Here is a 26,684-nt window from a genome sequence, read left to right on the forward strand (position 1 = left end):
AAAGAAAAAACAATATTTTTCTTTGATACAATAATTTAGGAAAAAGGGCTATGGAATAAGAAATTGTTTTACAATATTCTCTCAGTATAATATTTCCTTGTGACTGCTAGATTCTGTCCTGTGTCGTGCAATGAATCGAAACTCATTAAAAACTTTCGCTGTGGTTTCATTAAAGCTAGCAGCTGCCACGCCCCCCTCCCCACCACGCACTCACGCCCACTTATCCTCCTCATTGTCTTCTATTAATATGTCAAGGTCTGGGCAAAAACACACACATTGTGCCGACAAATAAATTTGAATAATTAAAAGGCACACAAAGAAAAACACACGCAAGGAGGTGTGTAAAGGAAGCTGAAATAGATGCGGAACAGCTGTCCTTTTATTTTCGGCAAATGCCAGGACAAGCTGTTGCCTCTCCCCCGGGGGAAGATGAGAGGGGAGGGGGGCGAGGTTTAGCCCCTTGATTATTTAGAAAGGGCGAGAAGAAAGGAGAAAGCCGGTCGGTCACTCAGACGAATAAAACAGAGATAATCGGGACCGGCAAAGTGCACCCCCCACGCACAATAGACCAAAGCGACAGCTTGACAAACTAATAACAAAAGGCAAGTCGGCTGACAAACGCACTCGACTACTGGCCAAAGGCAAAAAGAGCTGGCCAAGATCCCAGCTGCCAGTTACACAGATACCCGGAGACCCGGAGGCCAGGCAGAGTACTCCACAACCCCGGGGCCTTCTCGGTTAGCTCATTAAAAATGAGAGCCACTGTTTTCGTATGCCAACAAGTGCCAAAGTCACAATTTTAATTTACCCTAGACAAGGACGGGAATCCCCGACTGTTTGTCATGGTCAGGAGTGAGTTAGTGGTGCTTCTGCTGCTGTTGTCCTGGTTCTGTGTTTGCATAATCTCACTCAAGTGCCCTCATCCATCCAAAGTGCTCCAGTTGCTCAGCAGCTCCTTGGTGGGCACACCCACATTACCAGCCAATTATGAGGCGGCTTACGGCCTCAAAAAAGTTCCCAACTTTAAGCGACAGCTGACAAAATGTATTTTAATTAAAATTCAAAGAAAAACCAAGGCCCAAGTTCTGGTGAAACGCAAATTTAATTGAGCGCGCCCAGGACAAGGCAGAATACATTTCCTTCACGCCCTATAAACTCGAGAATAAGCAGATTCCGCTTCAGTTCTTATACATTTTTGGGAGCCCAACCATTAGGCCAAACACTTCTTTAAGATTAAACAAAGACCAAAAAAAAATACTTTTTCTTTGTACTTAGTGAGGCCATAAAGCTTTCAAATATTTATTACCATGAAAAAACTAATTTATCAATAAGTTAGCTATTGCAGTTTAAAAGTAAGCCGAATATAACTCTTAACGAGTATGCTAATAAATTTAAAGTTTTCAACTCGATAACCCTGTTAGGTCTCAAACTTTTCTACTTATTTATCAACGCCAGTTTGCAAAAACTATTCTTCAATAAGAACACTAAATAAATATCTTTGCAATCGAGAGCCCTGCAAAGTTTCAGATTTCTCTGTTTTAAAGAGCTATTCAAAAGTATCAAGAAAAATAAGCGAGCCAAAGAAAAATCTGTTAAAGTATTTTGTGTCAAATTATTTTCGACGAGAATGCAAATGAATTGGGGGCTAATTGAAAAAGCTTTCAGCACGCGCGCTTCGCCCACTGAAAAGGTCAAAAGAGCGCAGCGGCGAAGAATATACAAACATTGCGTATACGCGGTGTGGGTCGCACGCCTTTTCCTATTTGCAACAATTAGGCGCCAATCGCGGGCAATTATTAATTTGACTTGGCTTTCAATTAAGCAATTTGGCGCCACATCCCTCTAGCCCATCCACTAAAAACGTTGATTGCTCCACAAGTTGATTTTTGGGTGGCGAAAAACACTGTTGTTTTGGTTAGGGAAAAGTTGTGCGGAACAAAAGGCGGAAGGCGCAATGAAAATTGGTCCATTTATGGTGCCGTGTGTGCAATTCCTTACATTTTACGATTGGCAGGCGGCAAGAGCCAAAACTGCCAAAGTACTGTGTCCCCCCAACCACCCAAACTTTTATGCTAATTTCCACCCACCGAAGCGGGGCTGGCAAAAGTTGGACTGGGCTGGGGCTGGATCCAGCATCAAGTGGAAAACTTTCACAGTATCCAACGTCGACACAGTGTCGAAGAAATGTTTGTTTAGAATTTGGCAGAGCGTTATTTATGGCCCAATAACTTTTAACTTCACATGCGGCCCCATGGTTGGAAATGCAAATTAGTTGCCATTTGGCCAAGACTCACGTAGAGCCGAGGCGCACAATGGGGCCAAATATATTTAATTGAAAAGCCAGGCGGTCAGGGATGAGGTCTTGCTGGCCAGGTAAAATCTCCTGAGCAACATCCTCCAAGGATGTCAATCGAATCAATCGACCACAGGCAGGACCTGCCAGTCAAAGTGTTTAATTAATGCCTAAATAATTGACAGAAGCAATCTTTAGCAAGCATTCTCATTAATGTGAACCCCCCTAGTGTCTTTCATTTATATTTTCTCGAAAATGTCCACTCTGAAGGTTAAGGTCACGCCCACGCAGTCAGACAAACATTTGCTTTGATTATATTTTAGGGTACAACATTAATTTCATAACAAAGCCACACAGATATATAAATATCTTTTAAGAGCATCTATATGATTTGAATTTCAAAAAATACTTTGCCCTACTCATACTTATATCTTGTTTTAAACAAACGCAAAAGCAGTTCTTTGAAATAATTAGCTACATTGAATTTATTTCAAAAGCGTGTTCTTTTTGGCAGAAATTAATTTTTACAACCGGAAAAAAATGTATTAAAATATACAGATGCGTTAATACGAAAAAAAAAGTTTCAGGAAATACATATTGTTTGTTCACCTAGAAAGTTTATAACCCAGAAAATTAAGTGTTGAAGTCTCAATTATAAACATTTTTAAATATAATGATTCTTTAAATAAATTTTATAAAATTAAACATTAAACATTTTTGTATAATCCTTTTGTGTTATACAAACATATTTGTATTATTTAGACCATTTTTTAAGTAACGCATTGTTTTTCTAGCCAAAACGAGTCCAAGCCCAATTGTTTTAACCCAAACACAATGGTAGATCCCCAGAGCTAATTATTGGCCATAAAGTTGATTTAAGCAGTTGACTGGCTTGCCACAAAAAAGCCATTCAGCTGGTCCCTTCTGCCGTTCTCTTTGAGTCTGCAATCCCCAATCGCTGCGCTGCATTTTCATCTCTGCCCCTGCCACCAGTCTCTTTGTGTGTCTATGGCGGCAATGTCAAAGGTCGCTGTGAATGGTGGCACATAATTGCACTTGACAGCAAAACGACAGCAAAAGCAGTAGCAGTAGCTGCTGCAGTAGCGCTGCAACGCTTGTCGACAGTCGCAGAGATAAGGAAAAGTCAAAGCCCAGGGAAAACTGTGAAAGATTGCATGGCGAAATGAATTCAATTGCAGTTTTTCGATGGCTGCAGCTCTCGTTGGTTGTCACTGATTAGACTGGGAGAAGAGCTCCCGGCGCTTTTGATGCAACGGCACAGATAATTTTCCATCTTTTTTTCCGAAGAACGAATGAAACGTGAGCGGCGGCAGTTAACGAGTCTCTGGTGGAACCCTTTTCGATTTGCTCGAATGGGAAAATTGGCAGAAAATGATCAGAGATCGGCTTGTCATTACCAAAAATACAAAACAAAAAGGAATGAGGGTGTGGGGGAGTGTCTAGACTATGAGATACCCTCTGCTTGCACATACGTTTGTTAAAAAAAAACCTAAACCTATACGAGTATTTTGGGATGATTACTTTTCTGTTCAATAAAAACTGAGGGGCGAGTCCAGCCTCACAATTTTAATGTTAATGTAAATTTGATCAAAAGGTGTAATCATAAATCATAAAGAACTTATTGCAAGTGCGAGATTGGCAGACAAACTTAACTAAATCAATTTGGCTATATTTTATGGACCAATAACAATGTAATAAAAAGGTCAGATGAAGAATTTCTCTCCCTGTAGCACATCTCTCCACAAGCCAAATACATCCTTCACCCTGGAGACTAGCGGGTATCAAAATATTGAACCCAAGCTGCAATCGATTGTGCTGCTTCATTTGGTTTGTTTGGGCCAGGGCCAAGCCCAGTTGGTTGGCCAGCAAACAGCTGTCAGCGGACTGGGATAGGGTCGGTGCTTATGGGCCCGTTCCAGAAAACGCTGCCAAAGAGCGTGCCACGGCAGCTGGCGTTGCAACTTCCGCCATTGAGCGCTTCGCTAGGCACCCACAGCAACAATAGCTGCTGTTCAGACCAAAAAGTTTGCACATTTGCGTGTGCTACCAATTTTGGCCAGGAACAGGGATGTCTAGATGTATTGAGCATAGAGGGAGTGGGTGAGAAAGCATTTTCCACAGCGGTTTCGAGAGCCTGCGCGGCTGCCCTGACTCATTGGCAGTCATTGGAACTCGTTTGCCCCAGCTGCGCCAGGTGTAATTGCGAAATGTGAGCCAATTTGCAACAGAAAATTGTGTAATAGATAATAAATGAGCTGAGTGGAGTAGAGCATGTGCCGCATTCATGGCCCAATGATCACCTATGCCGATGTCGATTGTCCAGCGAATGAATCATCGATGAGCTGGCTAGCAACACCCTAGATAAGCCGACCAAAGTCCAAAGTCAGTAGGCTCAGTCAAGTAATGGCCACTTAATCCTTGACGACCAGCATTAATGTGGCACTTGACACACATTAAACGCGAATACAGCCGAGAATTATGGCCCAAAAGAAGCTCGAGTAGGTGGCCACTAATGTCCCTATCTACTGGAGAGCAAATCCAGAGTGGAATAACCTAACCAAGAATGATTGTGGAGGGGCAAAAAAACAAGAAAAATCGATTAGCCGAGGCAAGCAATCAGCCAGAAATAAGCGGAATGAATCTGTAATAATCAAACCGAATTGAAAGAGGAATTGGGTGAATACAAAGTGGGCTACCTCGAGTTGGCCCCGCACACCAGTGAATTCAAATGTATCCCCCAGTCAATCGTAGCCACCAAATGGAAACCATTTCCGCTCTCTCACATACTTACATCGAGGAATATCCTTTTAGAGGGAACCGGAATCAAGCCATAAAAGCATTTAGCCGATAATTTGCAATGAATATGATGATAACCCAAAGCCATTTGTTCGGATTCCTGGATGCTACGCACTGCCAAAGGAAAATTACATTTTCCCCATTGGCCTTTATTATTTTCATTACACTTTTAAGTAACTGAAAATATTGAATTTTATTATTGGATTTCAGCCGCAAATCGATGCATCGCAGAAAAAGAGGATACCATTAAATATTTATTGTACTTTATATACCGTATGCATAAAGTCCAATATCGGCGGCGACGGCTTGTTTGTTTGCGTTATGCCGATGTTATAGCCGACAAATGCATTTTGCCACCACAAGAATAATCAGAATTTCATAGAGGGAACCTCGACAACGGATGCAGTGAGTCCAGCCATTTGCTGGCGATGCCGTGCCATGTCCCGCAGATGAGCTGCGAATTGAGCAAAGTGTTGGCCATAAAATCACGGCTGCGGTGAGGCGTGTTAATTATCCCATGTAAACCTGAACAGCACACACACGCGAGGATCAATGGCGCAATGCCAATGTAGGAAAATCCAGCTAAAACAAATGTTTATCAATATATTAACGAGCAAATTGAACTTTACGCTAAAGGTTAACCAAACATGAGAAGGAAATTGAAAGAAAGAACAATCGACAAATAGCTCTTTAAGAAAGCACATAAAACCCGAACTTCAAGCGAAAAGGACTCTTGAGTTTTATTTGCATTTTATGACTCATTTTTCACGCCTTCTTCAAGGGCCTGCTGGTGTCAGTTGCGGCTGATAAAAGCCAGGACCAAGGACCAGGACCAGAATCAGAACCAGAACCAGGACCCAAGTTAAATTGCAGGCCGCATAATCCTTTTCGGGCGTCCCTTTTGTCGTTGCCAATAATTTATATATAGCGAAATGCTTTTGAAATGCTTCCAGCCTCAACGGAAATGCCAGATAATTGAAATTGATATATGACGAGGCCAGACCCGGAGTTGTCCTCTTGTCGTACTTCTAAAAACAAAACGAGGTCTGCCTCCGCAGATAAACAAAGCAGCAGGAGCAGCGGGATGTGGCCCAGTTTTGGGGGACGAGAATGGGACAGACTATATTGCGTATACGCCGCCTGAACAGCATTCATAATTTTGCGTACACATGGAAAATGGGTAAACACAACAGAAAAAGAGGAAAATCCAAGGCACACACACACACACTCTGGCGTAGCACGTGGACCACAGGCATGTGGCCGTCTTCATTTTATTTGTTTTTTAATATTTTTATGTGCCCCCGTATTCGCCAGTATATTTCTTTTCTTTCGATTTATTTTTCGCCTCGATATTCTTTCGGTTGTGTGGAAAATTGGAACATATGCGCTTCACCTTCGCCTTAATTAATATTATTTTGTAAATAATAATTAATTTTACCTCGAGCGTAGAAATTTTTCAGTCCAAAAATAAATAATTTCCCATTGGAAAAAAGAGCAAGATGAAAATGTTTTTATAATTTATTTCTGAGAGACCAGCGGGTCGATGAGTGAAATGGTAATTAACATGATTTCTATATAGGCCGGAAATTGGTTTTTCTGGAATGGAAATTGAATCTGAATATACTCCTTTCTGTTATTTTATGCAGTTCAAAAGGAAATGTCAGTTGCCAGCCCACTAAATAAATAAACTTTTTGCCCAAATTGGTTAGCCCCCTGGATTTGATACAAACCATCAGCAGCATTCCACTTGGCTCAAATAATTGATGAACCAAAGGGCCATAAATTCCCAATACGCAAGTCGGAAGTTGTTAAGCCCAAATAAATCGACTTGAATCGGATGCAATCGCATAAATATTTGATAGAGCAGTGTATCCTGAATGTCAGAAAAGGCGAAATCGCAGGGAAAAAACCAGTGTTAAGCATACGCCGTGTTGCCAGGCGCCTAACAAATAAAAAAAAAAAACGCACAAAAAATAGCGTATAAAGGTGAGAAGAAAAATATTATTCGGCGCCAGGCGTTGTGCGTGAGCAAATAATTTATACACCTTTTGAAAGATTTATGCGGCATGGCTTTTGGGCCAGGCAATTCGCGAAATCAAAGCGTGAAATTCAATTAATCTGAGCAGCAAAGTCTTCGGCGAAAGCCCTGTATTAGTGGGGCTTCAGGACACTCTCGTTAGCACTGGCTTCTTGGTGATTCATAACTCGCATAATTCCAACTGGACACTCTGACAGATGAATCAGATGAAGTTTCGGCGCTGACACAGCAAAAAAAAAGCGAAAAAACCGATGGAAACTGCAGTGGGTTGGGCTGGCTGGGTTGTTCATCTTATTTGGGTTAGCCATCGAAGCTCATACTTATATATATATGGCACATTGGTAACGGTACGGGTATTCACCGTTTGGCTGTGATGCTGCTGCAACTGTTTGGCCAAAAGCGATCCCCAGTCCAAAGCCAAAACAAACGAATAAACAAACAAACAAACGACGTTGCCAAAACAGAGACTGAAGCTGCAGCTGAAGCAAAAGCACAAACAAAGCGAAAACTGCAAAAGCATAACAAACTGCAAAACTTTTTTCAGTTGTTTTGTTTTGCTTATGGAAAAATGCAAATAATAGTAAACTTGACGTCGGGGGGAGTGGAAAGTAAGAGCACGTGCATGAAAACGCCAAGGAAAACCTACTCTACACAAGAAAAATATTCAATTGTTGTTAATTGAATTATGTTAAAACTTTGATACTTTGGGATTCTAATACAAATATTGTCCTTTCATAGGAATAAGAAAAGAAAAAGTTAAAATGATGGTTTTTTGCAAAGACTTTTGGTTGTGAAAAATTATAAATATAACCAATTCTTAACTCCACTCTACAGGGAATAATATTATACAATTAATTATTGTTTCTCAATATGTTATGATTTTAATAATAAGAATAAAGTAACTTCTTAGGAATAAGAATAGTAAGCACTGCAAAATATTTATGAATGTTACAAAGACTTCCGGTTGGGAAATAGTTCGCCAATAAAACGTAATTTAAGTAAAAAACGTTAGTTAGATGGAAAAAATATTTTTTAAATAAATATATTTAATTAAAAATGTTCTAAAACCAATTTTACACGTCGCCTCACTTTAGAGTTAATAAACAAGTAATCAAAAATTTAAATTTTTTCTGTGTACAACTTCAACGGTTGTGAATGCAAAAATGTTCGCCGTTTTATGCTTCCTTGAAAATTCGAGACAGAAAATTGACTGAATTTAATTGGCATTGCAACTGCAACAGCCCCATGCAACTCCAAGTGCAATGCCTTGCCACACAAACAAATTATGCAAAATGCTAAGTCTCTGCGACTCTGATACCGAAAAACAATGTTGCCTGGGATACGTGAGAATGATGCGACTAATGTTCAAATGATTTGCATACAAAGTTGTGCTGACAGAGGGGCAAAGTCAATGGCCAGGCAAAAAGCAGTCATGAACTTGCCATCCCACATGGATTGAGCTTTTCCCTGGGCGACAGACCCTTTCTCTGGGGCCCAAGCTCATCAATCTTGCAGGCAAAAATTAATTGAAAATTTGGTCAACCGCATGTAACAGATCGAATTAAAATCAAAAGAACAATAACAAAAACAACAACAGCAGCAGGGCACGCAAACAATTTCCACACATTGAACAAAAATAATAAACAAAAGCAGAAACCAAAACATCGAAGGCAAATACAACGGCAGAAAAAACGCACACAAAACTAAACAAATGCTCAAAATGCGATGCTGAATAATTGAGCTCAATACACAGGCACAATCGTACAGAAATGGAAATTTTGTTTACAATTTTTTCCCCCCTGTTCATATGGGTATACGTATCGGTATATAAAATAACAACCAGGCGGTAATTGTGACAGTTGACTAACTCTTTTGCTTGCCGCCTGTTAACGTTGAAAACTCTTTATTCGCCGCTTCCGCCGCAGCATTGAAAATAAATTATGCCAACAACCCCAGAACTGCAACTGCTGCAACATTGACCAGCCAGCAGCAAATATGGCAAACATATTTAATTGCATTTACAAATTGTTTAGAACACTCAAGTACCACAGATATAAAATCAGAAATCCGATATGGTTTGGGGCAAAAACAATGACAAACACAATTACAGGGCATCGTGAATGGTTTGAATATTTATCTTCACGAATTTTTATGACTAATGCAGCGGAGATTCCAGTTTACACAATAAGTATTTCACAGAGGAATGTAAACAATTCAGCGGAAGAATATTCCAGACACACACGAATATAAAGAAAGTGAAATACTCACTTTCTTGTTTTGTAATCTTAGATAATAAAATTGTTTTCAATAAGTCTTCGAATGTATTTGAAAGCAATTCCACGAAAAATAACTATTTAACCACCATTAAGGCATTTACTATCTTAATAATACTTCATATATTTTGAGTGTCGACAATTAAGCTTGAGGTGAATTATAAATCCATAAAACAACACCTATTAAAAGTTATTGCTATACAATTTCTTACAAGTTCAACGAACATTTTCGTTGAAATTAAAATGAAAGTTAAATGTAATACAAATTATAAAAAAGTATTTGACTATTTAAGCTTACATTCTTCTTTAGTTTTTGTAATAAGGTTGAAAATAAATATTTATCCAGATTTAAATGAAAATCAAGTTATTTACATTTAATACTGCTAATGGTTCCCGAAAGATCAACCAATCGAAATATTTAATTGCTAATTTATTGGAACTTAAAAACACAATTAGCAGAGGAAATAAATTTTGCCCACCTTATCAAGAAATCGAAACAATTAAAGTATCCTTTTGTTTATATTCAACTGAAAAGGCAAGCCAATTTAAAAGTGTTTAAAAAACTAAGATATGGATTGTGATAGCTTTCGTTATATTATTCTTGTTCAATTTCCTTCATTATCCGGATTTAAAATAAAATCTGGTTATTTACTTTTAATACTGCTAATGGTTCCCGAAAGATCAACCCATCGAAATATTTAATTGCTAATTTATTGGAACATAAAAACACAATTAGCAGAGGAGATAAATCTTGCCACTGCCTAAAACCCAGCCTTCCCTCTGGGAGTAAATGGAATATAAATCCTAGACTCACCTTGGCCTGAAATGTGATGCCGTGGAAGAAGGCCTGCTCGGCGTGGAGTGGTACCCGCAGATCCTGGTCATCCTGCACCAGATCGTACGGCGTCGACGGCATTCTCAGATAGTTCAATAGCACCGATTCGGACCACTTGTAGTATCATGAAATGGTTTTCATCTTCCTCGTGCTACGCTTGTGCAGCTGATGGCGCAATTGCCATAAAACGCCACTTGGCCGACGCTTTGGCTGCTGATTTTGGCCGGGTTGGCTATGATGGCTATGGTGGCTCTGAGTCTGAATCTGTGTCGGCTGATTCTGGCTGCCTCCGAGTTGGCTCATGCAAATTGTGGTGGGGCGACGAGCGCTCTCTGATTGATTTGCTATTGCTGTTGCTGTTGGCCAAAACCCTCTGACCCCCGTCCCCTTCTCTTCAGCTCTTCAGCTCTTGCTTAATCTCAATTTATGAGTTTGCGGTTGCCGATGCTGGCAAATTGAATTGCGTCAGTTGGATTCTTCCCGTATTGGCCGTATTGCTTTTACGTTTTATTATGAAATCGGTCCATTCACTGCCAATTCGCGCTGTTTCTGCGGTGTATCTGCAAGTGGAAAGAAAACAAATCAGCGATGAAAAAGTGGAAAACTAGAAAGGCATTATTGGGTTCGGCTTGGCGGCTTATTCTGTAATCAAACGTCGCCTAATCGCTATGACTCCGTCAATCGAACGATCTGTCTATTAAGGTGAGTCATTAAGTCGATGGTTTTGAGTCAGCTTTGGGTTCACTGGAAAGCAGCATGCTAATCACGAGCTTTAATTGACTCACAGACTAGACAAGCTCGTGGTGCGATGACACCGTTGCCAATCGAATTTCGGATTGATTTTCGACTCGTATTGGAACTTGGACCCCGGCCCACCTACACACACGTGTCGTGTTCGCATTTTGAATTCGTAATTCGATTTGCTGTTTAGGAAGTGTCTGCACTTTAATTGAGTTCAATTGATGAAAGAAAATATTCTTTGTTTACCCATTGTTATAGCTACTCAACAAGTTTTTAAAGGCAAAACAAAGAAAAAGACAATTACAGTAAATGTTCTAAGACGGAAACTCTGTTGCAATATCAAAGCACGAATTTCTTAGAAGAAAAACAAAGTATTAGTATTATTAATTTAAAATCTCAGAAATCCCAGCATATGTAATTGTTAGATAAACATGTAACTTTATTTTAGACAAATCATTATACACTTCACAAAAACGTCATTTCAAATTAGTATATTATTGCTCTTATATTTTCGATCCTAATAAGAACCCAAATTATTTTAAATAATTTACAATATTAATATTATCGTGATAGTCCAAACCGTTCCAACGCGTTGCTGATTGACATTTGACTGTATTGCTGATTTGCTGATGAATTTGTAGACACAACCAAACTGAACTTTAAGCTTAATTAATGACTATATTGCTATTTTGGTAAAAAAATTAATTACTTATTTTCACTACCTTATTGGCAAAAATTATAATTTTAAATTTTATACCATTAAAGTTGTTTAAAATAAACAAAGAAACAAGCATTGTTATTCTTAACAAATTTACCCAAAAATTAACTGAATAATGCACACGAGGATCTAAATTATTTTTATTGGTAAAAAAAATTGAATATTTATGATTTGAAAGTTGCTGATTAACTTGTTAAAGTTAATGCAACCCAGGCCATACTTAAACTTTAACAACAGCTAATCAGCACTTAACTCTTTACTATCTCTTTGCTTCTCTGGTTATACTTGTTATACAAATACTATTATATTTTTTCAATAAATTTATTTTTTTATAGATTTAGATGTTTAATTGTTAAATGATTTTAACTTATCATTTATAAGCAAAAGGACAAAATTTGGAAAAATACTTGTACATATATGTTAATAAATAAATATGAATCAGTTAATCATAACATAAGCTAATATTGTTTTATGGAAGTTAATTAAGCCTATGCTAAAAAACTTTATTTGCACTTTAATTAGAGCATCTCTTTTCGTTATTAATTTTGAATATTGTGGATTTTCTCATGCTCTGGTTGAGCTGCTTAACAAGCTGATAAAGCCCAAACAAAAGTTTGAACTTAACGTCAACAGCTGGTTAGCATCTCTGTCTCTTTCTTGCCCCCTCCGCCCATCTCTTTCGCTCGTTGTCTTTCGCTCTTTGTGTTGTCTTTGTCTTTTGGAGCCTCCGAGTTGCCGGAGTCAGTTGAAAGTCGGGCCAGAGGGTCACGGACGTTTACGCGTGTAAATGACAAGGCAGCCAAAGCGCAGCTCCAATAGCAGCAACAAAAACAGCAGGCATCAAACATATAAAAGCAACAACAAAAATTACAATAAAAATAGCAACAAAAGCCAGGTCCAGAGATGACTTTAGTTGTTGCCTCGTTTGTTTATTTGCCTCCTTTTTTTTTGCCTTTCGCGAAGGCTCGAATTGCTTGGCACTGTCTCTCCAGCGAATAAATTTGCTGAGCCAACTTTTTAAAGGCCCCGCCGAACTCACTTCCCTTCTCTTTCACTCTGCACATTGGCTCTTTGTCTGGCATTAAGTTATCAATTTGGGTGTCGATTGAGTTCAAATTGCCAGCAGCTGATACCGCTGAAGCCCCCCCTCCCCCACCCTCTCCCTTCGCCACTCGGATTGGATTCGAATGGAGGGCATTGGGTTGAGGTTGGTAGCAAGTTGACACTTTTCGGGGAGCGACATAAATCAGCTTTGTTTTGAGGTCAGCCTGCATTCAAACGGGGATTAGGGAGGTGTCGAGCTTGACCCAAGGAGTTTAACCTAATGGGCTCTTCTGTTTGAAAATTGTTTGGACCTGGGTTGCTTTAAGCTTGTTGAGTGAATACTTTATAAAATAACAAACCCTTAAATGAAGTTCTTACAAGAACTAATATTTTACTGTCAAATTTAAATTTCATTTCCAAAAACTATTAATTTTAAATATCAAATGAAGTTTGTGATCGTGACTTGCGTAAATGATTAAAACTTTAGTACTGTTTAGGTAGATAATTTAATATTCAATAAATTTGATATACATAATGTCAGCATAATGTTCTATCTATGCATATTATCATTATACTTGTGTACTTGTAAAAGTTTAAATAACATTTCTTCAAGAACGTTTCCTTTTTTCACCATCTCCAAGTACCGAAATGCTGGGAAAAATCTTTGGCGATTTCACAAATTTCCTTTCAAGTATTTCATTTCCATAAATTTTTCTTTTGGGCCCTTTGCCTTGCTCTATTTATTTCCTTGCTTCCCGGCTAGAGTTCAATGTTCGTTCCCCCACAACAATATATCATCGTGTTAGGAGCCAAAGCTACCTTAGCTCCGACGCCATTTTGTGGCCACACACATACTCCTACATATATGGACAATAAGGTTCAAGTACCTCAAGAAAGCAGCCTGCACATGCGTCGTACTAGACAAAAACCCAGCCAGCAAAAGGAACGAGACGGCACTTCAGTTGCCCAGCACTTAACACCCACCTCCAGCTGCCACTCCCCTTCCGCCCACCAGCGGTGCAACTGCTAAACTCGAACCACCATGCTACGCACGTCGCTTTTGGATTCTTCTATCTTCTGGTTTACGAGCAACTATCGGTTTCGCATTGTTCAGTGCCTCGTGCTTTTCCGAGCTACAGTTAAAAAAAAGGTATTCTTCTTCTATATTATTTAATTCAACTCCTCTTTCATTTAAAAAAATTTACAAAAAATAAAAATTTTCTTGTGCTTTAAAAATATATTTTAATAATGTATTATTTAAGAATCGTTTAGCTTAATATCTAACTTAATTTATCTGATTTAAATCTTGTCTTAAGACTGGTTACATTTTGACTGGTTACAGATTCAAACAAACTCCAAAATTGTTTGTTTACTTATTTATATAAAGCCAAACCTATTTTTAAAAGCAGGCACCAATATTACTAGAGAGTTTTTAAGGACAATTGTGATTTGTGTTTATAAACGACACAATGAAAAAATGTACTTTTGTCCACAAAATGTTTAAAAATCAGCTATAGGAAAATAAGCCAAATCCTAATAAAAGTATGTAATAAATAATATTTTCGGTTTCTGAACAGGAAAAAAATTTTCTGAACATATTTTTGCAAGTGCAGGTTATATCGACTCCGTTTTGTTCTTGCGCCCGCGCTTGATGGCAGCAACTGCAACTGCCACTGCCACTGCAACTGCAGCGGCGACTGCGCAGCCAGCGGAGGCAGAAACGAGGGCCACAAACCAAACCCGAATCGGTTGCAAGTGAATGACTTGGCGAGCCCTGAGTGGCGTGCTTCTTGGAAAAGAAGCATTCGAGAGCAAACCGGTTTGGTCGACTGGGAGTCTTATTCGGATTGGGAGTCAAAGTCTTGGTAACTTACACGCTCACTTCCTTTCCGGTTCTTGGCTACACCGATATGCTCTTTGAAATATATGGCCAAAAGCGAGTGCAAGCGGGATGGCCAGAAAACAAAAGCCCAACTGCAGTCAGCTGCAATTTTATCTGTTGGCTGTTTTTCAAGTTTTGCGCTCGAACTTGCAATTACGTAGCAGCGAATGAAGCGAATCGCTTGGCAGCTTTTGTCATGCCCGAAACGAAACAGAAAAAAAAATCGAAAAAAGGAAAAGATATTTACTGCGCAGTCGCAGCCTCCGCGGTTGCAGTTGCACTTGCCGCAAGCTGTTGCCGTGGAAGATTATGCAAGAAAAAACGAAACTGGTCGCGGACTGATTGGTATTTTGAGTATTTTTTCCTTCTTTTGTTTTTGGGAAAAATAACTAACTGCGCCCCTCACACGCGGTAAAACTTGAAAAGAAAATTGCCAAGTTCCCGGGCGGCTTCCCTCTGTATTTTATTTTTCGCTAAATAAACAGATGGAACAGCGGCAATTAAACAAATACCAGTGGCTAACAACAAAAGGCAGACGGAGCAGCTGCGTTGTCTCCTTTTCGGCCAAGAAAGTCCAGTTGTGTGAAGGCAAGGCATCAACATCAATCTTGTTTTCGATTTCACAGAAACTAACTGCTGTATGAAAAGGCAAATTGCTTCGCCTTAGAAGCCCGAAGATCCCGATCTGCCAACTGGGTTCTGTTGTCTCGCCATTGTCGTATGGTTATATATTTATGAGGCAGACAACCCAGACATATAAAGAATGGAGGGGGGAGAGTGGGGATAGAGGACACAAAGAAGAAGAAGAAAAGACGGCTGGGCGATGCAAAACTTTTTGCCTGTGTATCTATAAGATACATTTCGTGTGTGTGTGTGTTTGTTGAGCGCCTATAAATAGCAGCGGGCGGCCACTCAGCCTGTGCCTGCTCCTCCGCCAACCAACCCCTTCCACAACGCACCTCACAGCAATTTTGGTCTAAACCGAAAAAAAAAACAAAAAAAAACACACACAAACATAAATCTGTTGGGCAAAACAGCGATTGCCAAATCAACTGGGCTGGGAGGCTAGCATTGATTTTTACTTTTTTTTTTCGGGAAATCTCCTCAAACATTCATTCACTTGGGGGATCATTAACTAAGCGTTCTAAGCCCCAAGAAACCATAAATATAGCTTTTAAGCCTAGACTAACCTTGAGTGTGAACTTATCCCCCAGACTTTTCATAGTACATTTAACTAAAAGATATTAATGATCAAACAAAGAGGAAAAGGGAAACAAGAATCGAAATGTTGGTGGGTCAGTTATCAGCAATTTTGTCATTGCCCTGAAATTTATCGTTTATTATGCGTCTGCCTCGCCGGTTTCCGTGTCAGTCTGCATTCGTGTGTATCTTGCAGATGCATTTCACCAGAATGCTGCGTTGTAAACGGCAATCAAACAGTTCTCGCTCCAAAATTCTATATATACACACATACACACATATATGTGTTCTTATTATTGTTGGGCAATAAATTATAAAAATAATAAACACGACTGTGGCCGTATTTCTCGTCTCATTTTGGCATTTGGCACACATTCAACTAATATCTCGCGAGATCTGCACTGCAGCCTAAATAATGTATCTAGAACGCGTCGCGTAATCAGTTTTTTAGCTGTGATCTGCAAAATTCTATTCTTCACTATTTTTTACAGTCTAAGCGAAAAACTTTCCATTTCTATGGCGGCGTGGGCAGGTCGAATAGTTCTCGAATGTCACCCAAATGGTGAGGGGACTCACCAGATTTTTTTATTCTTCCTGCCTTGTGGGTATATAGTTTCACAGTTATCACACTCACACTGACACACACACACACACGTACAACACCTACGGGTATTTAACAGGTCTCGGTTCGTCTTCGGTTCTTTTCTCTTCTTAATCTTTTTTTAGGGGTTCGCTTGGTCGGAGGTGATTTCAAAAATTAACTGCCAATTCTCGGAAGACGAGGCTTTTCTACCTATCCAATGCTCTCAGCTGAATGTTAATAAACACAGCGTTGTTTAAGTTTGGATTTGCTTGTGGTTTTTTTATGGTTTATTTGAATGAGAGTTGGCGCCGACTTGTTGCTATGTTAGTCTGTGGACGATTTTTTTGTTCCCTTCGTCGGATATGAATATTAAATAACTTTTTTGTCAGTTCTGCTTTAAGCCGCTTTATTTGCAAATCACCGTTTATTTTCTTTCCCCACTTTCGAAACGGAAATGCTTAGATTATGATCGGGTAGAACTTCACTTTCGTCACGAACATAAAAAGTGGCCAGTGCAGAATTTATTGGGAATGCCGTAAAACCCGTTCTCGAGAATGCAAGCGCACACGACAATTGTGAATATAAGAATACCAATATGTTGTACCTTATTTGCTTATCTGGAGTGGGGGGTATTATGTTTTTGAATTTCAATTTTAACGGAAAATGACTCGAATTACGTGCGTGCGGGGACGACGAAACCGATATATGTAAGACCGTTTCTTTTTTTTTCTTTTTGTTTTTGTATTTTTATTTGGTAAACGCAACCGGTATGCAGAATTCTCGCTTTTCGAAGCGATGCCAGACAAACGATGACGTTGCGTATACGTATACGCCAGTGTCTGACCACAAAGAACGCCGAACAACAACTGCGGCGGTTCGGCCGTTTAGTTCAGCAGAAAAGCACTCCGTCGGTACAGGGTGCTTTTCCTTTTCGCCTCGGAAAACCAGTTTTCGTCGGCGCTCTCTTAGCCCGCTCTCTTAGTTATGCAAAAAGGCATTCGGGAACGCTCGCTCTCTGTGGCAACGAAAAGCGAAAGCCGTTGGCCAATCAAAACGCTTCAAATACACGTGCTCGACGCTGGTTTTCCATGGAGTGAGCTGGGGAGGGGGAACTGGGGGGGTTAGGGCCCAGCGTTTTAGCCAAGTTTCTCTGTTTTGGTTTTTGTTCGACCAGAGGCTGGGGCTCTCTTCAAGTCGCCTCAAGATGCGCCCACTGCCACAGGGTAAACATGGTCAAACATTGTCAAACATAGACCAGCATACAAGGGCTTTTATTGAAAAATCTTGTTTGCCAGAATGGGATCTCACCAATTTTACAGAAATTGAATTTCCCTTTAACATCATATTAATTGCTTAACACAGTTTTATATGTTCAAAAGGGCCTTAAATAGAAACAAGTTCAGAACACTTCTGGGTTTTATTTTTTACTTTCCTTGTAGACCATCAAAATAATCTGTACATTTTTTCTACAACGTATATACCTTTATTCATTATAATTCAAAACAGCATATGAGGAAGAAGACAACGACTTTTTAAGGTAAAATGGAAATAATAATTTGTTAAGCATATTGGAATTTTTTTTGGAAAATTTATTTAACAATATCAGCTTTCGCCCGCTTAAAAATAAGAATATTTCACAAAATTCTTTTCAGAAATTTATAGTATTTCTTAGTATGATAAATTAACTATAAAAAACAATCTATAACTCTTCCCTCCCTAGCTGGAAGTATCATAAATAGAATTTATTTTAGTAGCAATAGAGTGTATAAAAAGTAATATCAATTTTATAATTTGAAGTAAGCCCAACTTACGGTGGGTTGAGTTATGGAAGTAGAACTGTATGTAAGTAAAGGAGATAGCATTTTAAAAATATATTAAACAATTTTTGAGATTATTAACTTATCAGCAACATTTTTGGGGAGAACAACATATTTATATATATTAGCTTAATATTCGGTTACTGTTTAAAGATCCGACTGATATAAGCCCTTCTTTGCTAATAATATCCTCTGGGAAATTGTCACTCTCAACATAGACATTTATCAGCAATGCTCCAGAAACCCTTTAAACTTTCCCGAATCAAGGTTGACAACTAAATTCTCAGCATACCGAATGCGACCAAATGTATGGGCGGTTTTCGAGACAGCCACAACCTGAGCTTGTTGACAACTCAGTCCGCATATCTGCGAGTATTCACGCATAATTCGACCTACTTCAGCGGATCCTGCGAGCGGCTGAGTGTGGGTGCAGAAATCGTATTCATGGGAAATATGCAAAAGCATGAAGCCGCAATCATATAAAGGGCACAAGCCGGAGACCGCAAAAAGGATGACAAACAAGCGCAAACTCGAAAAGGATGCGGCCTGGTCGTCAGGCAAACGACACGGAACGCAGACAATTGAAGGGGGTATACTCAGCTCAGTTAGCCGCATTAGATGCCAGGATGTGCCAGGGATACGGAATGCGGTCAAGGATTCAAGCGCCACTTGCAGAATTGGCGGAGATGTGGGAAAATGCATTCGAACTGGGCAAATATTTGCAGTATTTTAATTACTTTTTTGTCTAGAGTTTCTGCTACAGTGGCACAGGAATAGAGATTGGAAATTAAAACAGGCAAAGAACAAGTTCAAATGGCTGTCGCCATATCCCCTCCTTTTTGCCCCCGTTTAGTTGGCCACTTTTTTAATTAAAAAAGCGCACAACTGAAAATGGCGCCCGCAAAATGGCGAACAATTTCACAGCTTAACATGGCCAACTTTTGCTAGCTGACAAACTTTAAATGCTCCCGAGATACAGGTTCTTTAAAGCCTTTTTCCCGAAATGCGTTCAATCATGGAAAGTTTTCCCCGTTGGCCTGTGTCAATTTTCACTTAACACATTGTCGGAAAATCTTAAGAAACCCTACTTAGGCAATACCATCAACAAGGATTCGGCTTCGGGTTTCAAGAGGTGGGCCGAAAAAGAAAACTTTTCCTTTTTTCCGCCCACCTTGGGTAAACTTTTCAAGGATGAACCATCGAGTCAGCAGCTTTAAAGCCGAATCAATTAATAACTTTTTCCCACACACACACACCACCACGCACATGTTTTCCCATTTGAGCAGTGCCTAAAAGCACGCTCATTATTTTATGCATAAATTATATTACGATGGAGGCGAAACTCATTTGACATAAAAATTTACTGCACATGTTGTGCGATGAGATGAACAGACGAGGCGAACTTGATAAGCTTCAGGATAAAACCAATAAATTTATTGTCGCAAAGTTGGCAGGAGTCTGGGGTTGGCAGCTGCTTTTCGGGATCTCGTCCTTTGTGTTAACGCTTCGTTAAGTCTGCGTTAATTTATGTGGGCGTGGCTGCCTCTAGGCCAGGAGCCAAATGACTTTGATAAACCAAATTGTCTTGTCTTGTACTCCTGGCCCTGGGAAAAGTTGTGGGCCGTTAAATTCGTCTCGGCCGGGGAAATCAATCAGCAAAGCAAATAAATGCAATTAATGTTACATTACGCATACGCCGTGTTGCACGGCTAGAGAAAAGTCCTTGCTTGTCGAGCGGCCATGCCATAATTTATGCCAAGCAAGAATTCTTTGCCATTTTATGCATGTCAACGACGGAGAAGGAAATGAAAAGACCCTCTCGACTTTATGCAAAAGCACGAAATAAGAGCAGATGAAAGAAATATGAATAAAAAAGTAAATCAAATATGCACTCGCGTGAAAATTAATGCGACACGCTCTTCAAGCAACTCTCACTTGACTCATTCAGCCTTTTTTCCCACTCCTTGTTTGCCCAATTTAACTTGTTTAATTGAAGGAGAAGCAGCGGCAAAATGGAAGAGCTAGGAAGCGGAAGTGGTAAAAACTTGTTGAAAAGTTGATGAGCAGTTTAAGGTTCCGGGTTGTGGTTTTTCCGAAGTTAAAACAATACATAATTCATGCAAAACCAATTAGTATTTTTGCCCTACAAAAACCTCAGAGCGTATCAATCAACAATTGCAATATATTTTGATTGTAAGTAAACCAAAACCGAAACCGAGACCAAGATAAAATCAATTGCAAACAGGTTTAATGGAGTCAAAAGGATGTGTATATGCAAATGTAACGAAAAACATTGAAAGCAATTTGCCCAGGCAATTAGAAATGTTCAAATATTTAAGCCAAGACACAAATCATTTTGAAATATTCACCCGGAGATGGAGATAACTCAAGCCAACTCAGCCGTGCTTCCCCCAGTTTTCCTTAACTTATAATTGAGCCTGTAAATACGCACATTAAAGCCGTAAAACTTAATGCTAATGACGCCCATTTTTCAATGCCCTGCAATCCGTAGCCCATTAGCGTAGACCCCCAAATCATTTGTAACCTTCACTAATTAGCGTTTATTCAAAATAATAATGGGTGGACTGCCCGGTTTTCTCAGCACTCCGCTTGGACATGTGGCCGCTGCTGGTTCCAGTTTTACTGCTGTCCAACGAATCGAGTTGGATAAATGACATCCTGGCCAGCATTTACAGGGATAAGCACCACGACACAGTTCTGCTGCTCAGACATAGCCAGCAAAGAAATGCATCTGGCTTGGAAAGGTTTTCCTGGCCGGTTTTCAATTTCAACGAACAGATGGACTTCTACGTGAGAGGCAGCCACAACAACGAAATACTGGCCCTAATTTGGCAGACCGGAAATTTGGATTGGGACTCTGATTTGTGGCATGCACTTGACCGAAGTCTTTTGAATATGAGAAAAGTAAGGGTGCTAGTACTTAGGAAATGGGAAAAAGCCCCAACTATTGACTTTGCCAAAACAGCAGAGGATCTGCGCTTCCTTCAACTCGCTGTAATTGGACACGGAAATAGGATATTTCGATTGCAGCCCTATGCTCCCCAAAGATGGTTGGAAATAAATCCAGACCAATCGCCTATATTTACCAAACTTCGGAATTTCAACGGCAAACATATACTGACTCTGCCGGATCAATTTCCACCCCGTTCGATTGTCTATCGAAATGCGAAAACAGGAGAACTAGAAATGACGGGCTATGTTTACAAGTTTCTGCTGGAGTTCACTCGGATGTACAACTTCACTTTTCAGTGGCAAAGACCCATTGTACCAGGTGAGCGGTTGAATCTAATACTTCTTCGGAATATGACTCTGAATGGAACCATCAACATGCCCATTAGTCTCGCTGGCTTTGAGCCACCCAGTGAGTATGGAGTATTCTCGAATATATACGACATGGAGAACTGGTTCATAATGGTGCCACATGCCCAACAAATACCGACCGCCGATGTTTATGCGGTGGTGTGTGGTAAGAATTTCCTACTCGTTCTGCTGATCTTCTACTGCATATTCACCATTTTGGACACCTGTTTTGGTCCCCTATTGCTACAAAAACGTGTGGATTGGTCTAACTTGCTGCTGAACGAACGCATGATATCGGGCATTGTGGGTCAGTCCTTTAAAATGTGTGCCCGGAATACCATCAGTTCAAAAGTAACCAATGCCACTTTGTTTCTACTTGGCCTGGTTCTGGGTACCCTGTATGCAGCCCATCTGAAGACTCTACTGACCAAGCGACCCACATCACGACAGATTTCCAATTTTCAACAGCTTCGGGATTCCCCAGTCACTGTGTTTTTCGAAGCGGCTGATCGATTTTACCTAAACGACTTCATGTGGGAGCGACCAATACGTGCCATTAAGGATCGGTTGATTTTTAAGGACACTGTGGAATATAATGCTCTTAGGAGTGGTCTAAATAGATCACAAGCTTTCTCTGTCCTCACATCCGAATGGCTGATTGTGGCCAAAAGACAGGAGCTATTCAAGCAACCGGTATTTACAGTCCAGCCGGAACTACGGATTGTTCAAGCAAGTGTCCTTCTATCGCTGGTTATGCAGTCCAACTCCATCTACGAACATCATATTAATGATATGATTGGTCGGGCTCAGGAAGGCGGAATCTTGGAATATTGGAAACAGCAAACCCTGCGCGAAATGGTAACCTTGGGCATGATTTCCCAGAAGGATCCATTTCACTACATCGCTTTCCGAGAGTTTAAGGTGGGCGATCTGTTTTGGGTCTGGATTTGGCTGACCTGCTTTTTAATCCTGGCCTTTCTCTTATTACTCTGTGAACTTTTGGTTAATTGTCTCATTAAGAAACCCAAATTAAGATGTCATAACCCCTCCTCCATCGACTGGTTATCTCGATAAAAATCATAAATTATTTTATCCAAGCGTTTGATTAATTATAAATACATGACCTGAAATAAACGACCTAATTGTGTTTTAATGATTGAGTATTAATTAGTTTATTTCAACCACGCCAAAGAGTTTATCTTCTGATTAATGTTACCTTTAATATGCAGCAATAATTGGGTAGGTTTATAAAGGGATTTATAAAATTATAACTTTTCTTTGTGGCTCCTGTTTTAAAGCATATTTTTGTTATGTGTATGCCACAGAAATCAATTGGGTTTTAAAAATAATTTTAAAAGGAATCCTTAGTAAAAGATTTAATCAAAGGAATAAATTCAATACTAAAGATACAAAACAACATGGTTCATTGTTCTGCTAATATACCTTTATAGTTCTTCAGCACGAGCATAGACAAAAACGGTTATTACCCCTGGTTAAGTATAACTTTAAATACCAACTAAAACTTGTCGAGATTGTTAAATAGCCCACTTGGAACTCTACACCCATGGCCCGGCCCGCATACTTCCCCACCAACTAATGGTCTGCAGCACACTTCCCTCACGTTGACATAAATCAAACATTTCGTCGGGATTACTTTCAAAAAATGTCACTCCCATAGCTGCTGTTGGCGTTGACGAGGTTTAAGCGTTTGCTTAGTTTTTGTATTCGACAACGGGCCTCCGTCATTCAATCATCCGGGCTTGGGTTACCCGGGATGTACGCCCCCATAATTGACGTTTACGCCGGTTTATCTTTAAGGGAATTCAACCAACCAACCAGCCAGACGAGCAGACAAGCTGGATTTGCCGCTTATTGGCCAAGTAACAAGCGCATTATGGGACCAAGATTCAACGGATTGTTTATGGCAAAATCAATAACACAAAGGCTTTAAGGATTGTGTTCTGGAAATTTACAAAATAAAGTTACCACTTCAGTGCAGGAAAATCAAATTATTTGATGCACTTCAAGCGGCGTAAAATTTTTAATTAAGCCGGACAACAATGTAGACCGTAAACTGAATCCATGCGAACGTAACCCATTCAAAACCCGTGACTAGTTCGAAATTTCGTGTAATGCAATATGCAAATTAGCGGCTGGGGGGCTCCAGACCATGCCCACCGCCCACCGCCCGTGGACGTCCACTCCCCTAATTGAACCGCATTTCGGGGCTAATTGCAACAACGTCCACAGCGACAACAGTCGAATTTCGGAACACGCAGATTTTGTTGCTGTCCACATCGCTCTCTTTGGCTCCGGGGAAATCGAGGACCAGCATTTTGTGCATTTCATTTCGAAGTGGGCACTGTCAAAAATCTGAACCAGGGTAATAAGAGTCGGACAGCCATTTGAAGACTCAATTGTGGGATTTTAATTTTTAATTTTAAGGTAAGCTTTCCAGAAACTCTTTAATATTTCCTTATTTCCTTATTATACAAGCTTATTTCGATTAACTAGGAAGGTTTCTCTAAATAAATTCGTGATTAAATTTAATCGTAAGAGGTAAATTCTAAAAAGCAAAACGTTTAATTTTAATATAATATTGACAATAGAAAGTTATTATGTAAATAGTTTACATTAAATTCTGTGATGCATCATTTGGTTCTTATAAAGTACAATTTGTACATAATTATTAAATAAGAATATGCAACAACAATCTCAAAACACTTATCGAAAGATGTAATAAGAAAAAACGATGCCATTTAATTTAATATACACCAAAAATGTTAACGGTAATATAATTAAATTTCAATGTGAAATCGAAATGCAAACCGTTATTTGATTAACAAATTTCTGCCTGTGACCTTTAATCCACTTAACCAAAACATTACATTTCAATATATTATGAACGGTTTAAAAAAAGGAAAAATAACTGTTAATTGTAATTGTTTGAGCCACAAATTGGCCAATGCGTTAAATTACCCCTGTTTTCATCCGGCAATGTCCAGTGAAACGCATTAAAGTGTTAACAAAAATCGATGTGAGACAGACCACATAACACACTAATTGAACTCGACCCATGGAATATTTTAAATAATTAAAACGATTTAATTCAAGCCTGATGCAAGTGATTATCACGAGCCATTTCGTGTCGGTAAAAAATGTAGAAAGAAATATTCGAATATTTTTTAAAGTCTGGTTTGAGAAGTTTCCTTTTGCATTATGTGTTGCATTCAACATTGTTGGGATCCGCATGCAAAATATTGTCCAAAAAGTTCCTCCACATTGTTGCAACCAAGAGAGACATCGGAATAAATGCTGAATTCTTTCTGCATGGCCAAAGTTGAATAGCTAAAGTTTTACTGAACAGCAGGTGGGCGTGGCAGCCGCCTTCCTGGTGGTCGTTGATTTAGCATTCGTTTGCATTTGTTTATGCAAATCGTGGCAGCATCAAAGAAAAAACTGTCAGGCGTCACAAAAATTGTATTCCAACATAAATTAATGCCGAATACTTTGTGTTTCCATTTAACTTTCGAGCTAATTAGTCGTGAATTTTAACGCGCACTGTTATTTGCATAAATTTACAAAATATTCGGGTGGAAAAAGGTCCTGTGGTCGGAAGGGAAAATTCGTTACATTCATTTGCATTTGTTCTAATTATGAGCTCAAGCAATTAGCAGCCAAAAACTTTGTCAAGGCAGATCAGCAGAAACAATAAATGGAAAATCAAAACAAGCTTAGTGTAGACACCTTTTTTAAGGAGGGGAATCCCCCAGAGAAACTGTCAAAAACTCAATCAGAAAACTTTCATCTAAGCCGGTTGGAAAAGTTGTTGATTCTGCTGGGCGGATGTGAGGGGGGTGGGCGGCATTTTCCCATCCATCCCACCTGAACTGGCATTATTAACAAGTTTTCTATATGCAAATCAGCTACAGCACAGAACTTTCAATGAAAGCAAAACAAAGCAAAGGAGTAGACAATGTTTACCCACCCAAGGCCATTGAGTTTTTCCTCCTCATCCTCCAGTTGATTTTCCTCTGGCTGCCAGTTTTCCATCAAAATGCGAAAGTAAGTGAAATTGATGAATGCCCTGGTGACAATGGAGTGCTTCAGTTGTCAGTCGGGCTAATAAATGGATGCGATGGCCAGGACTTGGTTGGCGACATTTATCAAGAAACTTCAATAAATTTAAAGCCGCAAAAAGATATTTCTTCATAAGTTCTCGCCCATAATCCCCTGCCCGGCTCATCTTTGTGACCTCTAAAGCTGCCCATTGATTTGTCAATGCCTGGTCTTATAGTCCTGGCTGCTTTTCCTGATCCTTCCTTCGTGGCCATAAATCAATCTATGGAGAATTTTGAAAGCATTAAAAGCATTACAAAGAGCACCATTTCGTGGTTGTTGTATTTCTTGCGTGCTGCTGTCGCTGTCATGTCTTTGTCATGTTGAACAAAAGCCGCCATGGAGGCAGCATTACGTATACGCCCTGTGCCCCAAAGCGGAGATATAGAGACTCACACATGCAAAGCGACATTTCCAGGCAACCGAATGAATGCGAGAATGAATGACTGAGTGAATGGGCGAGGGAAAGAGTACGTGGGAAACCTTAGGCCATCTTTTGTCTGCCCGCTTTTCCGCTTTCCCTCAGGCAACAATGTTCTTTTCGCCAGCCATTTGATTGTTTTCCATGTATCTCCTTGTTACCAACCAGCCAGCCAGCTACACTGTAAAAATTAAGTCAAATTTATTATTAATAGTAAATCCTATTACGCATAGTTATTACCGTATTTAAAAGAAACGTACAAAGAAACGATCTTACACCAAATTTGTATACCTTCCGGAGGATATATAATTTCAGTCAAAAGGTTGCAACTTTTCTTACAGATATCTGATTTCAAAGTGGCATACCTCTAAATGATTGTGGTTTAATTCTCTAAAAACCTGTATACTCATCTTGGTTTGTATTTTTCGGTCGATTTTTAGTCATTTTTATTTTCGAAAAATGGCTTTGCAAAAAAATGACCAAAAGCCTACGCTTCTAAGTCCATAACTTTTCTTACAGACATTCGATTTCAAAGTGGCATTCCTCGAAATGATTGTAATTTAATTCTCTAAAAATCTGTAT

General features: G+C 39.6%; 2 protein-coding genes across 4 annotated transcripts in view; one reads left to right on the forward strand and one right to left on the reverse strand.

The window, feature by feature from the left end:
- Positions 1-17,279, reverse strand: part of LOC108042170 (capon-like protein) — a 47,897-nt gene extending 30,618 nt beyond the window's left edge. For 2 of the 3 annotated variants that reach the window (XM_017120327.2, XM_017120324.2), the window contains exons 1-2: positions 17,029-17,279; positions 10,236-10,816 (exon numbers count right to left, since the gene is read on the reverse strand). In XM_017120327.2, the coding sequence (XP_016975816.1) occupies positions 10,236-10,337 (102 nt within the window). In that variant the 5' untranslated portion in view covers positions 10,338-10,816; positions 17,029-17,279. Of the gene's footprint in view, positions 1-10,235; positions 10,817-16,417 lie in introns of all 3 variants that reach the window. The other variant, XM_017120325.2, reaches the window with a different exon arrangement.
- Positions 17,280-20,857: 3,578 nt separating this feature from the next.
- LOC108042157 lies at positions 20,858-22,636 on the forward strand. Its single transcript, XM_017120297.2, has one exon. The coding sequence runs from the start codon at positions 20,858-20,860 to the stop codon at positions 22,634-22,636; it is 1,779 nt and encodes a 592-aa protein (XP_016975786.1).
- The last annotated feature ends 4,048 nt before the right edge of the window (positions 22,637-26,684 follow it).

Source organism: Drosophila rhopaloa, unplaced genomic scaffold (genome assembly GCF_018152115.1).
Source record: "Drosophila rhopaloa isolate 14029-0021.01 unplaced genomic scaffold, ASM1815211v1 contig_163, whole genome shotgun sequence".
Lineage (NCBI taxonomy): Eukaryota > Metazoa > Arthropoda > Insecta > Diptera > Drosophilidae > Drosophila > Drosophila rhopaloa.